Source organism: Centropristis striata, chromosome 21 (assembly GCF_030273125.1).
Source record: "Centropristis striata isolate RG_2023a ecotype Rhode Island chromosome 21, C.striata_1.0, whole genome shotgun sequence".
NCBI classification, from domain to species: Eukaryota; Metazoa; Chordata; class Actinopteri; order Perciformes; family Serranidae; genus Centropristis; species Centropristis striata.
In genome coordinates this window covers 7041899-7062904 of record NC_081537.1, presented here as the reverse complement: position 1 = coordinate 7062904, position 21006 = coordinate 7041899, and the positions used below count along the sequence as shown (strand labels likewise).

The window sequence follows — 21006 nt, the reverse complement described above, 5'->3', positions numbered from 1 at the left end:
TGGAATATTATTGGAAAATCAAACCTTGTAGCATCCTGTTGGAGCTGTATTTTCAGCTTTTATTTTTAATGATGTTCAATAATTCTTTGCTGAAAAGCCTGAGAGTAAAAAGCCAAAAATAAGTATATTGTTGTTATGAATGTCAACATTAACTTATGCAAGACGGACGATTAATTAAATAATTTTCTGGTGCATTGTAATCGGGGTAAATTTTTTGTCTGTTTTTTTTTTCCATTTTTGTCTTCCCATGCAGGTGACTTTCTGACAGAGTTCTTTAAGCTCTGCTGTAGGAAGGAGTCTACGGAAGAGATCCTGGGAAGGGGAATGGCTGAAGAGGAGGGCAAAGGTCAGGCTGCTGGCTGTTTAACACTGAAATGGATAGCATTGGTTTTTTACTGGCTATGGTTTATGTCACTGAAAACCGTAATTTAAAGCAGTTACAGGTGCATCTCTACACATCAGAATATCATAGAAGAGTCCATTTCTAGTAGTTCAAGTCAAACAGCCCCAACCAAGTATTGAGTCATATAGATGACATACTTTTCAGAGGCCAACATTTCCATATTAACCCTCTGGAGTCCACGAAAGCGCCGGAGCACGACTTCTTCATGACGTCAAAAAAAGACACAAAATGACCAAAAAAGACACAAAATTAAAAAAAAGACAAAATTATTAGAAAAAATACACTAAATGACCAAAAAGACACAGAAGACACAAAATGAAAAAAAAGGACATAAAAAAGACACAAAATTACCAAAAAAGTTACAAAAAAGTTACAAAAAAGACACAAAATGACAAAAAAAGACACAAAATAAACAAAAAAAGACACAACAGACACAAAATTACCACACAAAAAAAACACAAAAAAGACATGAAAAGGTTTTCAAAAATGGACAAAATAGCCCAAGACTCCATAGAGTTAAACATACTTTTTAAAATTGCTCTTTCGTAATATTCAAAATTTTTTGAGACAGTGAATTTTAGGTCTTCATTAAGTGTAAGCCATAATCATCATAATTAGAAGAATTACTGACATAAATTAACTTTTCTATGATATTCTAATTTATTGAGATGCACCTGTAGTTTACGACGTCTGTCAGAGATACAATATACAAATACCTTATTATTTATACAGTGTTAACTATATGATGGTACCTGCTGCTGTAAAAAACTGCTGTTTTTTCCCTGCAGAAAATAGTGACATCACTTCTGCTCTATCGAAGCTGACGGAGCCAGCAGCAACAGTGCCAATCTCCAAACTGTCTGTCTCCAACATGGTGCACAGCGCCCGAAAACACATCCGACGCCACCGGCGCACTGATGAGTCACCACTCAACACTGATGTACTCAACACTATCCTTCTGGTAAGGTTCATTCATGCTGATTCTTCCAGGTTATATTACATTATAGTGGATCATCTGATCACTGACTACAGCCTCTCTACACCTCAACCTGACTGAGAGAAGCTGCTGCTAATTCATGTTAGCATTAACTGGAGCATTAACTGGGATGTTAGTTTTGGCTAGCAACAAACAAAAACAAAATGTTCGTTACTGACCTCAGAAAACTGAGCAGCGACTCCTTGGAGTGTCTGTTAGTCCAACCAAACGCTGAACAAGACATTTTTACTGAACAAAACGTTCAAATAAACTGTCATTAAGTGAAAATACAGTGAAAGGGTCAAAGTTATGAGACCAAACCGCTAAACGTCCTTTTTTATATCTATATAACGTTATATATAACTTTATTGACACGTTGCCGTGGATACACATTGTTCTGCTTCCCTCCTGATGAAGGCTCACCTTGTCAGTGACCTGTCAATCAAAGGTAGCCCCGCCCCAAATCATGCGATTCTTTATCTTCTATTTTCTTCTAAATGGGGCCATTATTTACACTATTAACATCAAATTGTCTTGGAGAAGATTTTTTACTAGTGATTGAGACCATAGTGTTGTCCTTAAAACATTTTCTGAGGTAATAAATCAAGTGAGAAGTTTTCTCATTTTGCATTGAAATGAATGGACAGAAATGTTTTTGCAGCCAAACTTAGCGCCCCCTGGTGGAATTTTCCGTAGAATGCAGCTTGAGGCACTTCCTGGTTTGCCTCCCTGCTCAGACCTGGACGTTGCCGCCTGATCCGACCACATGGCCTTTTTGCGTTGCTTTATGCTCCCTAGCAAATTCAATTTCAATTAGATTTTTTTTTTACCACATTTCTTCCTCGAAGGTGATGATTCACCACTATGTATATATTTTGCTATAATGTATTATTGCCTGGAAGATTTTGACACTGCTTGATTGGATTCATGTATAATTTAATTTATTTTTCAAATGTTTTTTTCTTTTTCTTTTCTTGTCTCAGTATCTCTTCCCAGATGCTGCTGTGGAGAAGTCATCAGAAAGTAGCAAGAATAAAACTCCACAGCCGTACACCTGTGGGAAAGGCCAGCAGAAAACCAGCCCTGATGATGTATGACTCTACTCTTCAACCTTACACACTGTGACAGTTTCTCTTGGGTCTCAGTCAGTATGACTGATGTGAGACTATAATTTTTATCATTTGTTTCCCCTGCTGTCTCTCCCACTGTGTCCAGAACCTTTTCCTCCAGCTGAAGTCAGCACCCTTTGACAGTCTGACCTACCGTCTGGCTCTGTGTGCCTGTCTGGTCAACTACAACCATGGAGGGCTGCGTGCTGTCGCTCACCTCTGGCAGGAGTTTGTCCTCGAGTTGAGATACCGCTGGGAAAACAACTACCTCATCTACGGGTGGGTACAACACACTGCCAAAACCAACTGACAAAAAACAAGAAATTGAAATTGAAGAAACTAGAAATTAGTAAATCTTAAGGAGTTAGTGTAGTTGCTCAATCTATTGTTGCATGTTCTCACATTCACTCCTATGCAACTTATCTTCTCCATCTTCTTCTTAATGTACAGACTGCCTGAGGGATCTCCTGATCTTCGCTGTTGTCTTTTGCATCAGAAGCTCCAGGTAGTTATGAATACACAATGCATGTGCAATACAGTGCAATGCTGCAACACGTCCTACGTAAATTAAAAGTAAGTAAAATTAATTCAAAAATCTTCAAAATCGAGGATGCACATCTTTGTGCCATGTGCAAGCCACATACGAAATCTGAGGTCAGTCTGACTAACGGTCAGAGAGATATGAACTAGACACACACACACACACACAAACATACACACAGACGCTTCTTGCTTTATAGATAGATAGATATAAAAGGCAGTTAAGCTTGTCATAGTTCAGTAAAAGAGGGAAACTGTACTTCGTAAGGTGTATGATTGTATTATTTTGTTTAGGTTTAACAGTCTATCCTTTTTACTTTTTGTTTATTTTATAGACCAAAATAGCCAAAGAGAGCTTGTGTAATGTAGTAAACTTTTTCTTACTAGATTTCCATTCCGCATTGATTCACATTCAGGGTTGCAAATGTTTCCTTAACATTTTCCCCAACGTGAACTACTCCATGTCTAAAAAGTCTTCTGTTCCTGCATAGATGCTGAATTGCTGCATCGAGAGGAAGAGGGCCAGAGATGAGGCTCGTAAGGCGCTGGAGGGAAACAAAGAGCGACAGCGTAAGGTTTCCGGTAGCGGCTCCGCTCCAGACTCAAAGACGGCGTCAACAAGGGAGGTGTCCCCGGGGAAGTCCTGGGACTCATGGAGCGACAGTGAGGACGAGTTCTTTGAGTGCCTGAGTGACCAGGGGGACATAGAGGCTCCACATACTGAGGCAGAAAAAAATGGCACTAAAAGTAAAGCAGAGGGTCGGCTCCACCCCTACAACAACACCACTCTACTCAACTCTACGGAGCCGCTCTACATTCCTGTCACACAGGTCAGGATCTCTGAGTCATGACTTCTTTTACATAAATATCTATAATTTATTTATGAATGCATACACAAACAGTGGCGCCTGTTTATATGTTTATTATTGTCGGGACAACGAAGCTTCGTGAAGCATTTGTTTTATTTTTTGACCCCACTAGATGGCGCTCTTTGCTTTAAAAAAAAGGCCTCAGCAATGTTAACCCATTTAAGCCGGGAAAACATTACCGCATTTCTACCTATAAAACTGGGGCGCTCTTGCGTTATTCTACCATTAAAGCGGGGAAAGTGGATATGTAGTTTTCTAGTATTTGTAGTTTTTTCCACCTATTTCCGGTCTCTTGGCCAATGAAATGCATCAGAATACATGTGGGAGTGTCGCAATGCAACATGGGACTTTTCCAGAACTTTGAAATCATGGCGGAAGACGACTATAGTGGATAGAGCTCAGATATAACAGCTATAAGCTCTAAAATACTTTTGAATTTCATTTCTATCTGCTACAGAGGCTGAAAAACCGATTCTTTAGTAGGAAGCGTTGACACTTCTGTTGAATTTCCAGAAAAACTTCAGGTTTTAGGGGTTATTTTAAAATCACCCAGAAGTTTTACAGGCATTTTTTCCAGGTGTTTTAGGCCTTAATGGGTTAATTGAATGTGTTTTCAGCCCTTTGTTGAACAAAGAGCGCCATCTCTTGGGCTCCGTGAATAAAGCAAATGCTTCACGAAGCTTCGTTGTCCCAAGACTAATTTATTATATATCATATAATAAACATAAATAGAGGTGTTAGAGCTAAAAAGAGACGGTAATAAAAAAGTCAGAATATCTGCTGCAATATTGATCGATGCATGTGTTTGTGTGTTTAATTTATTAGGAACCTGCTCCCATGACAGAGGATCTGTTAGAGGAGCAATCAGAAGTCCTGGCCAAGCTCGGCACATCAGCTGAAGGCACCCACCTCCGCGCCCGGATGCAGAGCGCCTGTCTTCTCTCTGACATGGAGTCCTTTAAGGTCAACCAGGCAGACACACACACATCCTGTCTAAACATGTACACACGTTTACTGTAATAAGGGTTCTTCTATGTTTTATTTAAGGAGTTATATTTTGACTAGTCTTCTTGTAAATTCTGTGGTGGACTCTACTAACACATCCATGTGCTCTTATTTTGAAAGCTACATGTGTTTGCTTTTATTTTGAAGATGGGTCTAACACGTTTTTACCGTAACGCCTTATGGTGTGTTTTATTTGCACTGAAAGTTGGAACTTGGAGCTCGGAACTTGGAGTTCGGAACAACGATGGAAATTCTGACATTCGTGTAGACCTTGAACGCACCATTAGCCGCCGGACTCTCTATGTGCTGCAATGTAAATTAGTGTTTTTGTCACTGAAAGTGGGGGGGACCGATCGGGATCACTATGAATCCCTAGTGCCATCTGCGCGCATGTGTTCTACATATTGTTATTAGGGCCTTGGGGCAATCGCACCGAGCACTGGTCCCATACAGCAATAGCTGTAGGGACCAGTGCTCGGGACTGTTATACTGTGGATTTTTTCTTATTCCTCTTGCGGACGCAATTTCGTCCCGTTACTAGTCCTACAACTTAAAGAGTTGCAGGACAAATTATGTATCAAAACGTGCGGTTTGATCGGGATCAGTGTGCTATTACTTGAATGAATGAATGAATGAATGAATGAATGAATGAATGAATGAATACTTCTCCGGCATAATTTCACCTAGAGACTCCATTTAAACTTTAAACAGTAGACACAAGTCTTTTGTATCTGTGTATTAATCCACGTTTCGATAGGTCATATAGTTTTTTATCAATCCCTGTTCAATGACCATGATAATTTTTGGAGAAATTCTGAGATTATAATGGGTGTGTATTGCACGGAATGTTCGTGTCAGAGTGTGTGATGTCATCGCTCAGAGTGTAGAGGGAGAGGTAAAACTGTCAAAAAATATATTTTAAAACTGCGCTCCAGGCCGCAAATTCCACTCTACAGAAATAATTTATACATAGAAACGTAGGAAAATTTGTCTTCTCACTCACAAACCTCTGGTAAAGCTGTCAGAGTTATAGTTTGGGCGTACGACGCAGAGATGCGGCACCAACACCACCAACTGCCTCATTGGCTCCCATATTAAGAACGCAGGGAGATTTCGGAAAAAGGGAAGATGGAACAGTTTTTTTAGATCGCTCTAACAAAGCTATTTTTTCATTTTTCTTAAAAAACAAACAAACATGTAGACGTTCAGGAAGAACTCGGAACGCTCAAAGTGAAGTCGGATCAATGATAGGTATTATGGTTTTGCCAAAAATGCTTTCTGTTCGAGGCCAGAAATTTCAGTCCACCTCTGGCTGCTGTCACTCTTTCATTAACAGGTGCCACTTAATTCTGTTGATTGCTTTGATCTGATTGCCTTTGATCTTTGATGTGATTACAGTTACAGATGCACACACACACACATGCGCGTAAGCACGCACACTCCTCACACATGCATACACATGCTTAAAACACACGCACGCACGCACGCACGCGCATGCACGCGCGCGCACACACACACACACACACACACAGTAACTTTATGTGATTTTAATTACACACACACACACACACACACACCGGCAGTAGCTCCTGTGGTCCTTTCAAAATTTCCCCAGAGGAAATTTTCTAGTTTATAATATTGGGCTATATAAAACCAATTTTATTAAATTGGGCATAACTCCAGACTATTGTGGTTAAGGTTAATTCTGAACAGATAAAACATTTTAATTAACTGTGGACAAACAATAATGTTTGCAGTGGCAATGTATTTCAAAAATGTATTATCAGGTCACATAATGTGTTGGGTCCTAGAAAATAGTGTAGCACTTGTTGTATTTTAAATATGAAATATTTTCTTGTAATTTTATCATGATTATAATTATTGATTATGAAATCAGAAGAATTACAATATAAAACCTTTATTTTTGTCTTTGGTGAATACGGTGCACTTCAGTAATCAATCTCAGGCATTATTATTATTTGTGTGAAATAATTGTAGTAACTAAGTCAGTCCAGTTTCTGGTATTTCTCACAAAATATATTTTTCACCTCTTGTTTTTTTATAAGGCTCTTGGGAAAATGAATGAACATTAATGTATTTCAGATCAGTTAAAGTTGAACACAGTCTTAAATCAAACTGTTTTCCTGTCACCTCACAGGCAGCCAACCCAGGCTGTGTTCTGGAGGACTTTGTGCGCTGGTACTCGCCCAGAGATTACGTGGAGGAGGAGTCGGTCGATGAAAATGGCGTCAAAGTTGTGAAAGGCGAGCTCAGCGCCAGGATGAAGATCCCAGGCAACATGTGGGTGGAGGCCTGGGAGACGGCCAGGGTCACACCTGCACGCCGCCAGAGACGACTCTTTGATGACACTAAAGAGGCTGAAAAGGTGATTCTCACTACAGCCGGATAAAATACCTACAACTGACATGAAAATTCACCGTTTTAAATGAATTTGATGTAACTGAGAGAGATCAGCAAGAACCAATCAAAGGCAGACTCCAACTAAACATGGAATTTTTAAATGTATTTTCAGGTGCTTCACTACTTGGCAGTGATGAAACCTGCAGACCTGACCTACCACCTCCTGCCCTGCATCCTCCACGCTGCCATTCTGAAGCTGAAGGAGGAAGGTGAGTCAAGATTTATATGAATATATTTTTGGGGGCGCTGTTTCTTAGTAAAGAGAACAGTAAGGAGACCCATTTAAAATTCATAAATAAATGTATACATAAATAAGTAATCGATGATTGATGAACTAAATGAAAGTTGATAGAGCTGATAAATATAATTATTCAATTAAACAAATTATAATTAAATAGGACATAAATGTAGATCATGAATTCATTTCTAAATCTTCCTTTCCTTTATTCTTCCTTATATCTATTTTTACTGTAAAATACTTTTCATGTCAGAAACTTTTCATGTCAGAAAAACAGAAACCCTTTTTCAGCTTTGTGAGGGACATTTTGTGGCGTCTTCTCTTCTTTTTTGTTTGTTTGTTTTTTTCCAACACAAACCACTGCACACACTAGAGCAGCTGGAGCCAAAAGCTGCTTCTCCTACATTTTGTTAGTTTTACTAAGAACATGATGGGAAAAAAATAGCATGGTAGGAAAAAAAATGCTAAAAGTATCTAGTTGTAGTCTTGTAAATAGTTACACTGCAAGATTCACAGTCTGTCTAAAATCTCAGTCTGAGACTAAAAACTCTAAACTCTTGTCTTTAGATGCGAGCAGGTGTGAGCTGATAATTTTTCCAAATCTTTTCAAAGTCTTCTGATGTTCAGGTGCATTAGGTTAGATACTTTACAATCTGTCTTTTTGCAAGATCCTTCTGCTTACTTAACACTTACTTTCATAATTTGCTGGTTTACCATTACTCTAACAATCTTGCAATTGTTTTTCTTTCCTTTCTTTCTTTCCTCTGTCTTTTCTCGGTCCTCTTTGTAACAGAGTCAGTAGAAGACATTCCATCAGTCAAAAAAATCATCCAGCAAGTTACGAGTCAAGCCTGCAAGCTGCTGCACCCCCTCAACCATGACGAGAAGAAGGTCGAGGTCAGTGATGAAGAAAATAAAATATTTCCGCAGGCTGATCATTCTTACGAGGATGAGACATCTGACATGTTTCTCATATTGTATTCAATCACTCCATAAGGGTGTTTCCGCTACAGTCCAATACCCGCAATGAGGCGGGTCTGACTTGCCCAAACGCCCCTAATTTGAATATGAGCCGTCCGGAGCGGTCTTTTTTTCAGACTTTTTTCAGCCCTGTGGAAGAGCAGGGCCGTTTTTCTCCCCTGAAAAAAAACAGTACTGGACGCCACAACAACACGCACCATTTGTGAAAGCCGGCGAAGCAGTGTTGCCAACTTAGTGATTTTGTTGCTATATTTAGCGTCTTTTCAGACCCCCTTAGTTTCCAAAAAGCGACTGGCGACAAATCCAGCAACTTTTTTGGGGACCGGCGGCTCCTTAAGAAGAGTAAGAACGAGTCGAATCGGCACAGTCCTCCTGCAGCAGTCTCTCCCAGCTGCAGTCACAGAGCCGGAGGGGATGTAAACCCCTTTGTGTTCAGTCTGCACATTGCTAACAGGCTAACAGTTAGCTCTGTAGCAGTACAGTGTGTATGTGCTGCTGCTGCAGGAGGTGTTCACTTAACGATCTCTGTTTGTTTACAACAAGCACCGGACACTCTGTGTACAGTTAGTGATGCTGGTTAATTCACAATCATGATGTTTATGATCAGCGGAGACTCTGTGCATAATTAGCCATGCTGGGTTACGCGACAATTAAAAACCATACATCACCTGCGGATTCTCTTAAATCCCTCTGGAGCCTTTTTGTAATGGAGACACGCAGAGTGAGCGGACATTTGAGAGGGCGTGGCCTGGGCCTTTCCCAGCAGCCACTATCCTCCTTAAAGGAAACACGGCTCATTGTACTCAACTTCTATGAAATTTTTGGGACATGAAAAGTCGATTGATCAACACAATTTGACAAATTGTCAATTAACATAAAATGAACCATAGGCGTTTATCATTCTCTGAAAACACACTGCAGGTGTTTCATAGTTTTTGGCTGTACTCCAGTGCAGTTGATTTGCAAAGTAACTATTTGTTTAATTAGATTTAGAAGAAACAACAAAAAAATCCTTCACATATGGACTGCAATCTCAATAGTTAGCAGGGTTCGTACGGGTGCTTGAAATCCTTGAAAATGCTTGAATTTAAAGGTTTAAAAAGTGCTTGGATTTTGGATAAAGTGCTTGTAAATACTTGAAATTCTTCCGGTATTTCTCTTGCAATCTGACTATATCCATCTATAGACTATAGATAATCACATGTTCAATGTAAAAAATAATGAGTAGCCTATCTGAAATGAAGACCGTTCCTCCTTAAAGTGTAATAACATTACTGTTGGTATGGTTCAGTGAAATCTGCCCCTTTTAGTATGTAAGTACTCATCTAAAACATGCAAAAAATGCTTGAATTTGACCACTGATAAAGTGTACTAACCCTGAGTTAGATTCCAAGCATATTTCACATGAAGTTCCTCCAGGTTGTTGTCAACAGCTTGCCTTCCTCTGTCTGTAGGATTTAATTAACCAGTTGATGGCGATGGAGACGGCCATCACCCGAGCCCGCTCGCTTAAGGCCAAGTTTGCCATCGGTGAGGGCGGGAAGGGAGAGGACACAGAAGAGCTGGAGAAGTAAGTCCTGCAATTTGTTTTAGCATCTAGGCAGTAGAGACGCTGTTGAAGTGTCTGATGATTTGCATAGTACACATTTTAATTAAGTAATAGCTAATAAGTAAAATAAACTTAAAGATGTTTGCTGACATTCTTTGACTCAAGTTAAAGGAAATGTGGGACTTTTTGGCAATCCTCCAAACTGTTACAGTAAAAAAGTTCATTTTGAATCTGTATATAGTCAAAGATGTCCTGAACTAAAATTAGTCAGTCCTTGTCAAAGTTATGGAGAATATTTCCTTAATTGAAATTGATCAGTTATTGTCAGGATGTCAGAGTTTTTCTTGGCTCAAAACGAGGTGATGGAGGAGTCATCCCGATCCATGTGGACCACGCCTTCAACTGGCTCAAGAAAATACTTTTCACATTGTGTGAAAATTTTGAGCCATGTTGGTTTTGAAGAAAGAACCCCAGTAGCTGGCTTTCCATCTCCCTCCATAAGGAGGCATCCTCCTCCCTAACATGGGACATTAACATTCTCAACTGCTCTGCCCAGTCATGCCAGATAAGAGGGTTGTGGGGCATCTAAGGCATCTCCTGTCATCTATCAAGCACAACAGTGACAGTTGCAACCTGCAGAATCTGTTGCTCCATAAGAATCTAATGAAAAGGCTTTTTAGATGCGAGAATAAACTACTCAGTGGTGGCAATACAGTATAACAGCTTAGGCATTGCATTCATTTTGAGAATATTTACTTTTATTTATATATATATATATATATATATATATATATATATATATATATATATATATATATATTTATATATATATATATATATATATATATATATATATATATATTATAATTCCCAATTAATGACATTGGTATTGGTGTCCATCTATGGTTGGACACTTATGGTTTCTACAGTATTCTCAATACGTGGTACAATTTGAATACCAAGGCATGTGAAACAATTTGAAACTTTGAATTCAGTCTCTTCTTCAGGTGGGTTTCCTTTCTGCATCATCCACATTACATCAATATTTCAGCCCTGAGAACTTCTTGTACAATTGGTGTATGAAGGTTTTTTTTATTTAAATTTGTTGTGAATTATCTCTGAAATATAAAGCTCTAAATTTCCTTGAAGTTTAATTTATCTCAGTTTAATCTCCAGTGATCCCTCCGTGGTTATCCTGAAGTGAGAGGAGAAGCCTTTCACTCTGTAACTTGAAGCTGTTTCCACCTGATTGTTGAATGATGCTTTAAGTCGGAGAAGGCTGGCCATTGCTTTCAATGCTGACAGCTCATTATATTCGGCTCTTAGCAGGAGGAATCTTATATGAGCTTCAGAATATCTGCCTAGCTACTCTGTAGCACTCTTCTTATCTTGGCTTCCTCAGCCAACCTCCTCTTTGGTCTCTTTGCCTCTGCCATGATGTCCATCCAGGCTGCTAAACCTGCTTCCTTTGCCCACTTACCCAGAGTCATGTAACACTAAGCTGCTGGGGAAGTATGTATTCATATAGTGGGAGATTAAGTCGATTTTTCAATTATGGCCAAATGAGGTTGTGTGTGAAAGTGGGATGTACAATGAGGTGTAATACTCTTGCGTAGTGTTCATATACAACGTGTATATTGGGTAATACATGGATATAGAAATACATTGTTTTTACACAGTTTTGGATATGTCTAGTCAGCTGATCCACACAGCTATGAATGAAAGAGCTGATGTCCAGTAATAAAGTGTAACTTGGGTGTTCTGTCTTAACTAAATCTATCCGTCAGTTACAGCGACCTGTTTGTTCGGCTTAACAGTAACATCGGAAGCTGATTCAGTAAACTGTTAACAACTGTGTCCAGTTAACTGTCCTGTGCTACTGGACATGTCACTGACTACAGCACCACTGGATTCATGTTTGTTGTGTGTTTCCTTCAGGTTTGTGAGCTCACTGCTGGAAGAACCAGAGGTGGTGGTGATTGGAGCTGGACAGGGTCCGACAGGCAGCATCATCCACAGGCTGTTTGTCAACGCTCAGAGGGTAAGCACTCACTCTTATTTAACTACTTGGTAATGGTAGCCTCTTACCATGGGAAAGCTCTAGGTGGTGTAATTCACAGCATGTCCATAAATATTTGGACATTGACACAATTTTCTGCATTTCAGCTCTGTACACCACCACAATGGATTTAAAATGAAACAAAATGTGCTTTAAGTGCAGACTTTCAGCTTTAACTTGAGGGTTTTTACATCCAAATTAGATGAACGGTGTAGGAATTACAACACATTTTACATTTTAAGGGACCAAAAGTAATTGGACAGTTGGCTGTTCAGCTGTTCAGTGGCCAGGTGTGCGCTATTCCCTCATTATTTCATGTACAAGGAGAAGATTAAAGGTCTAGAGTCCATTTCAAGTGTGGTATATGCGTCAACTCTCAACATGAAGTCCAAAGAGCTGTCACTACCTGTAAAGCAAGCCATCACTGTTTCCACATCTCAAAAAACCAACAACTCTGGTTTGGTTAAAATAAAGTTTTACATTAAAAAAAATAAATGCTGCTAGCTACATGCTGTCTAAACCTTGCTGTCTCTCTGATAAACATAAATTAAAATCAGATCAAACTGTCAAACAAGGCAGCGTTGATCAATTAAAATTCATTCTGATTGTGTAACTACATTGCCTTTGGCCCCAACCTGCCTGTCACTCAGTGCTGCGTCACATGCTTTGTTGTTCTGATTGGTTGTGTATCACGTTTTGTGGCTCTGATTGGTTTTAAGTCTTTTCACAGGCAGCACAAAAAATCAGCATTAAAACAAAACAACAGCGTTTCAGCCTTCTAAACATTTAGAGTAATTAGAGTAAATAGTAGGAGTAAGTAAATAAATAGAGGAATTTGAAAGGTCACATTAATTAAATAGATTTGTATCACATTCTTTTTTGTTTTTAAGAGAATCTATGACATTAACTGGGAGGTCGAGGTGAGTTGCAAATAACTTAATACAAATTAGGTTGCAAAGTAAACACACGATCACATCATTGCCTATAATAGTGGTACATCTTGCAGATATTATTGCATTGCAATAATTTTGCAAAGCCTCTGTGGAAAACATGAAGTCTTCTATTTCACTGTCCCTTTTCCTTTGTTTTGTTGTTATAAGAGTCTTTTGTGTAATGTGCAAAAATGTAACATTCATTTTCACCAGTAGTTTGGTATTTGGTCTGGGTAATCAGCTATAATTTAATTAATGCTGCAATCCTGCAGATATAGTTGGTTATTGTATCTGTACATCCCTCACAAAGTAAATAACCAAACAAAATTATGTATTTCATAAGGACTGTGTCAACAAGCAGTCACAAAATATTTCCCCTCTGACGACAGAGGCATTAGCATAATTAGCATAAATAGCATGATAGCACAATATATGCTATATTAGGGCTGGGCGATATATCAATATAAAAAATATATTGATATATTTTTTAATGTGATATTGAATTAGACCATATCGCATATATCGATATAGTTCAAATTTGTACTGTGATCCTTGCTCCAGGGAAGCTGCTTTATACAGTCATGGTAAAAATGATTAGACCATTGTTTTTCTTAAATTTCTTGTTCATTTTAATGCCTGGTACAACTAAAGGTACATTTGTTTGGACAGATATGATCATAACAACAAAAACAGCTTATAAGAGTTTCATTTAGGAGCTGATATCTAGACATTTAGATGGTTTTCTTGTTAATTTGTTTGGTTATTATTAAAAAAAACATGGAAAATGGCTCTTATCAGCTCTTAATTTAAACTCTTATGAGCTATTCTTGTTGTTATCATTATATTTGTCCAAACAAATCCAAACAATAAAATTGAAGAAAAACAATAGTCTAAACATTTTTTCCATGTCTGTATATAAATGCTGCCCTTTGTCATATTTAGCTCCTTTGTCATGTTTCTCTCTTTTCTCTTTTCGCATATATATATAGTTATTTCAGAAAAAGATTGGATTTTTAATTTTTTTTAAATCACTTTATGGAGCTTTGCTTTTCAAAAAAAGTACTCCTGTTGTTACTGTAAACAGTATTGATGTTCACTTTAATGAACGGTTTCAATAAAGCTACTCATGAAATGTCATATTTAGCTTTGACTGAACATTTGCTCTTATTTTGCGGTAAAAATATCGTGATATATATCGTATATATTGATATTCAGCCTAAATACTGTATATCGGGATATGACTTTTGGTCCATATCGCCCAGCCCTACACTATATTTATGTAAATGTTTGTGAGGTAATGGAGCAGTCAAGCAGTTCTTCAGAACCTCTTGAGACATAATATGTGGTGTTTCTTTTTTGTTGTACATTTTTTTTGTCCTCCATTCGACTGTGTTCTGTTGTTTCTTCCCCTGCTGCTTACGTCAAGCTGGCTGACTTCACCAATGATGAGGTAACTGCAAGCATTGAGACTTTTCTCCAGTCTACCAGTATAGATCTACAGTCCCCCACATTCCAACAGCACACACTCACACACACACACACACACACACACACACACACACACATAAATACACAAGTTCAGACTTGTTTAGGACCCTGGTCTTAAGTACACACCAACAAACATACAGTGCAAGTAGATTCTAAAAGATTTCTACTGTATATTACACCTAACCATCTATATTAAGTTTAAAACTCCTACAGCCAATTGTCATTCATAACATGTTCATCACCTGCAGTTTGCAAACATATAGACATATAGACTACAGGCCAAAAGTTTGGAAGCAACTTTTTTTGTTCACAATGGCTTTCTTAAAAACCAGTATTGATTCTTTGGATTTTTGGTTTACTGCATGATCAGACTTTACTTTTATTAAATTGAACCATTTTCCTCAGTTTACCTTTAGGTATACATTGATGTTACCAGACCATTGATGAATAAATGTTAACAAAAGAAAAATTTTAGGTTTTAGTTTTTAGTTTTAGGGTTGAGAAGATTTGGAAGAGTCACAACTTCAGTGCAAAAGTCAAAAAACAAAACAAATCACAGTTTGCATTATTCACTTTAGCTCTTTGACTTTTGAGAGTTTGGATACAAAAATCCCAATAAATCTCAACTGTGTTCATATCTCATATCTCTAACTGAAGCAGCTGAGTAAAGAAACAAGAGTTCAGATTTATACATTAAGGAAAGAAGGATACACAAAGTCTAAGCAATAAAAAACCCAAAGACCTGATAATTATAGTAAAAATGTGTTCTTATAAATTACTCTTTATATAATAATCACGTTTATTTTGTTGCAAAGTATAGCAATGAAACTATGATCTTTTTTTGTACAAATTGGATCTTGCTTCCAAACTTTTGGCCTGTAGTGTACATCCAACACCTACACACAGGGACTTTCTCCTTTCAAAGCTGTATAAAGTTTGATACGACAGCACAAATGATAAATCTTAAAAACATTTCTAAAGCACAAATAGACTGTTTACAATTGATCCTAACAGAAATCTCCTTCATATTTATCTGCCGTCGTCTTTTTTTTTACAAGCATGGACTTTTTGGTGACATGGAGGTTTGCATAGCTAAATATTATACCTGTAGTAGTTTTAGTTGTGTTGCACCTGTGTCGCACCCTAGCTACTTTGTCTTGTCTGGACACCTGTTTTACACACCACTACAACAAATTAGACAAATATTTACAAGATGCGCATAGAAACCATTCTATTAAAAAAAAAACAACAGCACAAGCTCAGTTATCAGTTGCAAAAGATACGCAACTCATGGTGTTATCAGCGGCAGCTATCCATTCTTTGTGACTTCACCGCTGAATATTTGACCTACATGCTGCTGTAATCAGGTTTTTCACATGTTTTGTGTTTGTGTTTGTGCATGTAGAATCATGTCCTGGTTATCAAAACATCAATATAGGAAAGCAGTTTATTACAGTACCAAATGGCCATAACGTCACCTGATAGCTTGAGCCAAAACATGTTGTAATAAACAATCATTTCCTTGTAGTTCATGACTGTCGAATCATTCTGTAACTGGGTTAATGATGCACGTTAACTATGGGCTGAAATATGTGTCACCAGAAACTGAATTTGAATTATTTATATTTGAATTTGAATCACATAATTTGAATTTCTATTGTTCAATTTGAATCATTGCACTGAAAAACTGAATCTGAATTGTAATTTGAAATTGAATTTATTAGTTTGGAACTGAACATTCAGTTCTCACAATTCAAATTCAGTTCGCAAAATTCAATGTAAATTTTCTGCGACGAACATCCGGGTAGTTGAGGCAGAGTAATCGAGCTCAGAAAACGGAGGTGCTGATTGGCCGAAGAGGCGCTCTGTGTATCTCTGCTTGATTGCTCTGCCTCAACTACCCGGCTATTCGTCGCAGAAAATTTTATTTAATTTATTTTTTTATTTTTTTTAAAAAGCGATGTTGGGTTTGTGGTCTATAAGGTGTATTTATATCTGTGAGATGTTTTGAGTTGGTCAGAATCGAGAGACAAACTAACACATTTATTAGCTGCAGTCTATTCATTAATTTGGTAATTTTGTTAAAGGTGCTGGCTCAGCGGAAGAACAGAGTCAATCAGAGACAGTTAGGATGCAAAGTTGGGTGCTGATCCATCCATCCATTTTATTCGGCTTATCCGGGGCTGGGTCGCGGGGGCAGCAGGATAAGCAGGGCATTCCAGGCGTGGTGCTGAGGATAAACAAAACTAAATTGGATGTTTTTTTTGTGGCGTCTTCTCTTCTTTTTGTTGTTTTTTGTTTGTTTTATCAACACAAACAACTGCACACACTAGAGCAGCTGGAGCCAAAAGCTGCTTCTCCTCCATTTAGTAAGTTTTTACTAAGAGCATGATGGGAAAAATTGCATGGTAGGAAAAAAAATGCTAAAAGAATCTAGTTGTAGTCTTGTAAATAGTGACCCTGCAAGATTCACAGACTGTCTAAAATCTCAGTGTGAGACTAAAAATCTAAACACTTGTCTTTAGATGTGAGCAGGTGTGACAAGATAGTTTTCCACGAGTCTTTTCCAAATCTTTTCAAAGTCTTCTGATGTATAGGTAGCATTAGATGTGTTTGTACTTCTATGTGGTGTATCAGGTTGTAGTCTTTCAAAGTTGAAAATTTTAGTGTCGTTAGGGTTGTCACAATACTAAAATTTTCAACTCTATACCGATACTCAGCTATAATTTAATTAATGCTGAAATACTGCAGAGATAGTTCGTTATTGTATCTGTACATCCCTCACAAAGTCAATAACCAAACAAAATTATATATTTCATAAGGACTGAACTCTATACCGATACTCAGGAAAATATTCGATACTCGATACCATTTTCGATACCACCAGGATAAAAACAAAGACCCCAAAATTTAACAGAAATAAAGAAGAAAAATGCAACATGTAAAAATGAACAGAACCACAGGTTAAATATTTATAATAAAAACAGCAAAAAGAAACTGCAACTATAACAACAAGCTTCAGGTCTGAGGTAGTGCAAAAAATAAATAAATACAATAAACAATAACAATTTGGACAATATTTTGAGGTTGTATGCTGTGCACAATATTAGGCAAGCTTGATAAAAAAAAAAAAAAAACTTAACTTAAGTGTTCATTCCTTGGCTAGGTATCGATACTTTTGAAAATATCTTACCGTATCCGGATACAACGTTTTAGTATCGATACTTTTTTGAGTATCGATACTTTTGACAACCCTACTACCGTTATTTTCGGACCATAAGCCGCGCCTTTTTCCCCATTTTTCAATTCTGCGGTTTATATAACGGTGCGGCTAATCTATGGATTTTTACAGCTAACGGCCACTAGGTTACCTCCTAAATCTATGGATTTTACAGGTTACAGTCCACCAACTTTAACTCTATGGGCTCTATGACCGGTCCGCGAGGAGTGGCGGGCTCCAGCAGGAAAAGCTGGAGGCAGGTGTAGTACCAGATCGGCTCGGGGTCCTTCATATACTTTTAAGCTATTTTTCACTTGTCTGTGTGTATTTGTGTCGAAAGCTACTTAGTTTGTCGGAGTCGCCGCGCCGTAATCAGCGGCAGGCGAAGGACCCCGAGCCAATATGGCAGGGCGCCGGAAAAGAGTGAAACAGGTAGCGCGCAAAAGTAAAAGTGAAACCGAGAGTGTTACGAGAGACAGAACGAGAGCAAGACCGACATTACGAGAGCGAGATAGTTTGTGCAAAGAATGTTTTCATGCACAAACCATCATTATGGAAAACAAACGTAGAAATGCATATGATGCAGCTTTTAAGTTAAAGACAGTCAATCTGGCTGTAAAAGAAGCTTCCTCAAGCAGCCATCTCTTTCCCGACAATCCCCTCTGTGCACGAACCCTTACATATGGTAATTAAACATTAAAACACCTGCGGCTTATAGTCCAGTGCGGCTTATATATGTACACATCATTCAATTTAGCTGCTGCGGCTTATACTCCGGTGCGCCTTATGGTGCGGAAAATACGGTATATACAAACCTCTTTAATAACATTTCCCCTTTCCTCCACCCTCAGGCTGCCCTCTTGGCTCCCCTGGACGATGACTTGGTGCGAGACAAGAAGACGACCGGAGGAAGCGCTAAAGTGCCTGACTTCCCTCCTCCAGCAGGACGGGAGATCATCCTGCGTACGTGTGTCCCTCGGCCCGCTCCGTACTCCAAAGCTCTGCCTCAGCGGCTGTTCTGTGTGTTGATGAGGGAGGAGTTCAGGCTGGCGGGGGCCTTCTCTTCAGACACTTCCTTCTTCTAAAACCAAACGCCTGTTAGACAGCATCTCATCTGAAACCATGTTCCACCTGCCGATGATGATTTACAGCTTGAAGCCAGAAGTTAAAAGCAGTAGATTACATGAGACGGCATATTAAAATGATTCAGTTTCTTTAGTTGGTCGACATGTTGATAATGAGTTTGTTTGTGGATACAAATGCTTGTTCAGTAAATGTTTTTATTCAGGCGTTACATAGGGCTGGGCGATACGGACCAAAAGTCATATCTCAATATATTCAGACAAATGGATAGATAGGACTTTATTGAAATTTGTCTTTGGCTTCTCCAATATATAAAATACTAACATGACACACATAAAAACATACAATCTCTGAATAAACAAATACACATAAGTTATAAATAAATACTCTAGCAATACACTACACACTAGTAAATACATACAGCAACAAACAGGCTGAATAATGATATACGATATATATTCCGGTATTTTTATCAAAAAGTGAGAGCAAATTTTCAGTCAAAGTCATATATGACATGTCACCTTTTTGTACTCAAATTTATTCAAATTTCCATAAATTGCACATTTTAAATAAAAAAATATCTTAAATAAAAATAACCAATTAAATAAAATAGGCCAATCTTTTTCTGAAATAAATATATTTATAAGAGAAAAGAATAACGAACACTACAATAGAACTAAATATGACAAATCCTAGTAAGGGCAGCATTTATATATATATATATATAAATGCTATATATATATATATATATATATATATATATATATATATATATATATATATATATATAGCAGCTTGCCTGGAGCAAGGATCACAGCGCAAATTTGAACTATATCGATATATGCGATATGGTCTAATTCCATATCACATTTAAAAATATATTGATATATTTTTTTAATCGATATATTGCCCAGCCCTAGCATTACATATCTGTGTTGGCTATGCATCTCTAACCAATACACTGAAATGGAGAAGAGATCATTTTATGTGCTTTATGTCCTTTTTGCATTGCATTTCATTGTGGTTATTTAATTAAAACAAATAGAAAAGGATACAAATTCTCGGCATCAATTAGGGGCACACTTAGGCCTTGTTCACACTGCCAGCTCACACCTCTCACACCTCACCACCTAGGAAGTCTGGACAGAAATCACATTAAAATGCAATTTTTTGGAAAAGTCGGGAACCAAACCACATTTGTTGGGGTTTGAAATGCGATTCCAATCTGATTTCAATAGAAACATCTCAGTACAGACACTCAAATTTTACCATGGCCATGTAGATAAATGTCCCTCGGCACATTGAAAAATTGGCAAGCCGCCTGTCGTCACCAAATATTCCCACTAGTCCTTTGCGGATAACATCACACTTGTACAGTACAAGTTCACCTGTACTTGCAGTAGAGTGACCGTTTACCGGTGGCCAGGGATTTCTTTGAAGCCGACACAGCCTATACCAGGAAATGGCCTCAACGGTTGCATTTAGAAATTTTCAAAATAAGACAAGGAGGATGTTGCTAGTGGACCCTGTGGACCCTACGCCTCACTGAACGCTTCGCAGGAGAAGAGGAGACGCTGCTTCAGGGATGATGATGTAGTGTAGTTTAGCATGGAAGCATGTTAGCATTAGCTAGCTCTGCCCTACAAAGTCTAACTGCACTAACTACATTTTTGGTCAAAATTGAGTTATAACTAAAAATGATCTCCTTGACGACTGTTTTATCTTGTGACAAAGTTTAAGATTTAAATTTTGCTTTATTTCAGAGAAATAATTATATAAAAGTTGCAGTAACTACAAAATCCAACTCAAAACCAAAGCAGACCGCAGTGATTGCACTTACCACAGTCTGATTTGGATATACGCATTTAAACATAAAACAAAAGCAGTGGAGCCTTGTATTTTTACATTGTGTTGAATAGTGAAGACAAGAATGGTAGAAATTATATATGTTTATTTGACAGGGAAATCATTATCTACATAGTGTTTAAGTAAAAAAAGTGAGATAAAATTACATTAATTTTATTGTACTAAAATACACAAATCTTTGAATAGAGTTGTTAAACGCTTTTAAATACACTTAGCCTATAACAAAATCCATTTGGAAATGTTTATTCACTGAAAACGAAATATAAA

The 21006-nt window shown here is 37.9% G+C and overlaps 1 protein-coding gene across 2 annotated transcripts in view; it reads left to right on the top strand.

Annotated features, from left to right (window-relative positions):
* rab3gap1 (RAB3 GTPase activating protein subunit 1) overlaps window positions 1-19594 on the top strand; it is a 28829-nt gene extending 9235 nt beyond the window's left edge. Inside the window, exons 12-25 of one of the 2 annotated variants that reach the window (XM_059325038.1) lie at window positions 254-346; window positions 1192-1364; window positions 2363-2470; window positions 2595-2767; window positions 2939-2993; window positions 3520-3858; window positions 4723-4860; window positions 7061-7288; window positions 7436-7532; window positions 8355-8458; window positions 9997-10112; window positions 12030-12132; window positions 14509-14532; window positions 18642-19594. In XM_059325038.1, the coding sequence (XP_059181021.1) occupies window positions 254-346; window positions 1192-1364; window positions 2363-2470; window positions 2595-2767; window positions 2939-2993; window positions 3520-3858; window positions 4723-4860; window positions 7061-7288; window positions 7436-7532; window positions 8355-8458; window positions 9997-10112; window positions 12030-12132; window positions 14509-14532; window positions 18642-18875 (1985 nt within the window). In that variant the 3' untranslated portion in view covers window positions 18876-19594. The remainder of the gene's footprint in view (window positions 1-253; window positions 347-1191; window positions 1365-2362; window positions 2471-2594; window positions 2768-2938; window positions 2994-3519; window positions 3859-4722; window positions 4861-7060; window positions 7289-7435; window positions 7533-8354; window positions 8459-9996; window positions 10113-12029; window positions 12133-14508; window positions 14533-18641) is intronic. The other variant, XM_059325039.1, reaches the window with a different exon arrangement.
* Window positions 19595-21006: the final 1412 nt, after the last annotated feature.